Genomic DNA, 3,993 nt, shown 5'->3' with positions numbered 1-3,993 from the left:
GCTTCGCCCCCCGTTGAGAGCTTGTAGATCGGCTATTATTTATTGCTCCAAAAGCCTCCAAGTAGAGCGTTTTAACTGTGCGACAGCCATGACGCAACCAGATGGAGACGGAGTAGTGTCCGAAATGCGCTGATTTGTTCACTACTGTAGTACACTACATCTGGATCCCTCGTTTAGGGTTAGGGAGTAGGGAACGTGTTCTGCATTTCGGACACAGCCAGTCACTTCTCTCCAGTGCGTCCGGCGGTCAAATATGTCCGACCGGAAACGTGCGCTGCGGCACAACATTTTTTTTTTTTTTTTTTACTTTTTTTTTTTTTTTCAAAAACTTTTTTTTTTTTGAAAAAAAAAAACGTTTTTTAGTAAAGAAGCGGGCGTGGACTCTAGATGTGAGCGGCCGAAGGCCGCGAACCTCTAGTATTTGACAATTGGCCTTAGTTTGTCATTTTAGAGGTATTAAAAAGTCCTTGTCACTTTAGAAATGTGCAGATAATGTTATGTTGGTTTGTTTACTGTTGATAGAGAAAACAATGTTGCACATTAAGTTAATCATCTGGGGACCCCCCAAAATAATTTAGGGACCCCCCTGGGGGTCCTGTCCTACAGGTTGAGAACCACTCGTATAGAGTATATCTTTTCCAAAATATAACTATGAACTATGAAACAAAATCAAGAAGAACACTATGTGACTGGCTGGGTTTTGGTACACATGCTCACTTTGGGAAAAAAAAGTCTCATGAAAACTCTTTTAAATGGAATGTAAAAGAGTTAATGCCACAGTCACAATCCTGCTTCCGTGTAACACGGCAGCAGCTCTTATGAGTCGGTATTCACCAACTGTTCCTGTGCTGTTTGCCAGAGAATCGCTGGGTATATCTTTGCTACCTGATCAGGACCTACACCTCCCCTCTTGTCACAGTATTGAAATAATTGGTAGTTGATTTTACATCAACTACCATAACTCCAGAGTGAAACCTGTGGTATTCTTGAACTTGCAACACTGATTAGTGGGCTGTAGTCGTTGTCTTTGTCACAGACTCCCATAGTCCCATTATGCCTATACAATTGACAGTTTAGGCATTTGGTAGACGCTCTTAATCCAGAGCGCCTTACCATAAAGAAAGGACAACGAAGGTGATGCATCAAATGCATAGAAATTGTTAATGACCATGCTGCAGTGGCTTCAACAGAATGGAATGTTCTCTCGGTGCAACACATCATATATCTACTGTCATTAATAGTTTTTCCATCGTACTGGACAATGTTACTCAAGTACTCTCCCACACTCTCTCTCCCCTCCTCTCTCTCTCTAGGTAGAATTCAGAAGAGTGGGCAGGCGAAGACGTATAACCAAGAATACTGTGTTAAGATGAACCACATAGAAGGGGCTGAGGTTCACAAGGAGGATTACGAGACCGAAGCCTACTGTTCAGATAGCGAGTCAGGTACACTGTACAGACCTGATGGTTTCCCTTCTTCGACTGGACAAGCCATTTGTACTGTTTTTATTAGGGCACATGGGCATTGTTTGTATGATAATGGTAGATTTGTGTTAAGAATCTTGAATCACAGCCATTTTCTGCTCACTACCTACATTAGCCACTTGAACCCTAGCATCCCTATTTTGGGGCAAACATTTGGTGAACACAGGCAGATCTACAAGCTCACAGTGCGTTATGTTGACTATTTACGTTTTACGGTGAAGACATTTAGTGTAGAGGGAAATACTAGCAGCATGCTGTTTATAATATGCATATATCCTTCCACTATTCATTAAACTAATTTCACAATCGCTCCTGCCGCTTTATGGTTGCTAAAGGTAGTTGTGGCCAGGGCTAATTGAATGTGTGGGACACCAGGTTCGTCTTCCTTTTGTAGAACATTAGAACTTAACAGTTATTTTACCATAATAAGACCTGGATCAGACTGAAATGCTGATGTTTTTATATTTCTCATAGACCGCGAAAAGACAGTAGGCCCTGCAAAAAGATCTCGCTCTACTAAAGAGGCCTCCGGGGCTGACTCTACCGCAAAGGACAAGTCAACTACTCCTGTTACCACGATCATGACCAGGCAATTGTTTGATGGGAAGACCAGTGCTACGTCATCGATGCTGGTGTGGAAGGGAATGTGGCGCGCTATTTCAACGTGAGTCCTGATTGACACTTTTCACCCGTGCAGTGCACAGAATTTAAATTAATATGACCACATACTGAATGGCCAGGCATTTCCTCTCTCTCTCTTACAGCACAGCTGTGACCCCAACATGTTTGTCCAGAATGTCTTTGTGGACACGCATGACCTTAGGTTTCCCTGGATGGCGTTTTTCACCAGCAAGTAAGTGTCTACCTGTCACCGTCTGAGAAGATTGTCTGGATGCTTTTGCACCAACACAGCATAAGTAGGGGTGGGCGATATGGAAAAATACAATATCACATTATTTTCCTGAGCTGTATCACGATACTCAATTTTATCACACGTTGGTTTTATGGTTATTTTTCAAGTTATTTGACAAAAACTAGACTCTCTGTGTTCCTTTTAGGAGGTCTAAATTGAACTTTACAAGTATGTAACTCTGACATTATACAAATGGACCCTTACGGGTCCATTTGGTTTCATTTGTATACTGTCGGAGGTAAGTGGAGACCTTGACATTTTAAAGTGATGATTTAGACCAAAATACAGGTTTAAATTGAATTCTGCAATGAATCTCTGTATTAACAATTCAACAGGATGTTTTACAAGGCTCCCTCAATTTTATCACAATATATACGATACCTCTGAAAAGGCATATCATGGAGACATTGTATCGTCTCAACGATAATTATCACCATATCGCCCACCTCTAAGCATAAGCATACATTGTGATTTATTGAAGAACTTTTTAGTTACTTACTGGTTGACACGTGTCCCTCTCTCCTCATGTTTTGTCTCAGGCTCATCAAATCTGGCACAGAGTTGACCTGGAACTACAGATCTACAGTAGGATGCTTGGAGAATCTCCAGAAAACTGTCCAATGTCACTGTGGTTCTGAGAACTGCCAGGAATCACTGTAGTCAGTGTAACAATTTAGAATATTGAAAGCCACTAGATGCAAAGGTTAAAAGTTGTTTTATACTGTTGGAGCTATCCTTTAAATCCTGCAATCCATAAAATGTTTTTAGAGTACAACTGCTGTGGTTGTTTTTGGTCTACCTGCTCCTTTCTTTGAGGACCAGCACTGCACTGGTTGACAAGAGGTATTGAATGAAACTCAAAATGCAAATTCCAAGTTATTGCCAAACAGGCTGGAATTTCAGCGCTCACACAGGGGACCAGGTTTCATTTCCAAGGTCAACAAAGTTGCGGATTGCAGCTTTGCGTTTTAGGTCGGGTTCATTCTTGTAACATGTATTTATATCATGCATGCAAATATAAATGTACATGAATAGTTGCCAAAAAGGCGATATAAATAAATAAATAGTGGTTCAGTTTTTGCATCTAGTGGATTCCAGTCTTTTTCATTGTTATATCTGAGGACCTGTTTGGAAGCCCTATTCCCCCCCCCCCCCCCCCCCCCCTCCTTTTGTTCCAGCCGGAAATCATCCAGGGCACATTGCGATTATGTGGCAATTTCTGGTCATCTACAGACATGTACCCTCCCCACAGTTTTGAGTATGTACTATGTACCTGATGATTATACTGAGCATTAAAAGATTGATGTTACTTTAATTACTTAAACACAATTGTTCTTTAGAAAAAGATGCACACTGGGTTTGTTGGGGTCCTTTGCATTAGCGCTATTTGTTCACATGTATGATGTATAAGAGCAGAGTGGCATAAACCCTAGTCAACAACAGGGTAACCAGAGTCGTGTTAGATTTAGACCACTTTAACCATAATTGTATGCTTTAACTATTGAAAAACAGCAGATATACAAGCTCACAGCGCGGCACCGAGTGCCGCGCTGCGAGCTTGTAGATCTGCTATTGCTATATATCTTGAAAATGTGT

At 41.3% G+C, this 3,993-nt stretch overlaps 1 protein-coding gene across 11 annotated transcripts in view; it reads left to right on the top strand.

Annotated features, from left to right (window-relative positions):
• Positions 1-3,728, top strand: part of LOC308296326 (histone-lysine N-methyltransferase SETDB1-A-like) — a 28,583-nt gene extending 24,855 nt beyond the window's left edge. For 10 of the 11 annotated variants that reach the window (XM_080739562.1, XM_080739565.1, XM_080739560.1 and 7 more), the window contains 4 exons: positions 1,314-1,445; positions 1,959-2,148; positions 2,254-2,337; positions 2,937-3,728. In XM_080739562.1, coding sequence (XP_080595688.1) covers positions 1,314-1,445; positions 1,959-2,148; positions 2,254-2,337; positions 2,937-3,057 — 527 coding nt within the window. In that variant the 3' untranslated portion in view covers positions 3,058-3,728. Of the gene's footprint in view, positions 1-1,313; positions 1,446-1,958; positions 2,149-2,248; positions 2,338-2,936 lie in introns of all 11 variants that reach the window. The other variant, XM_080739561.1, reaches the window with a different exon arrangement.
• The last annotated feature ends 265 nt before the right edge of the window (positions 3,729-3,993 follow it).

The sequence above is a fragment of the Nannobrachium achirus genome (assembly GCF_963921795.1).
Source record: "Nannobrachium achirus genome assembly, chromosome: 12".
In the NCBI taxonomy this organism is placed as follows: domain Eukaryota; kingdom Metazoa; phylum Chordata; class Actinopteri; order Myctophiformes; family Myctophidae; genus Nannobrachium; species Nannobrachium achirus.
This window is presented reverse-complemented; position numbering and strand designations above follow the sequence as displayed.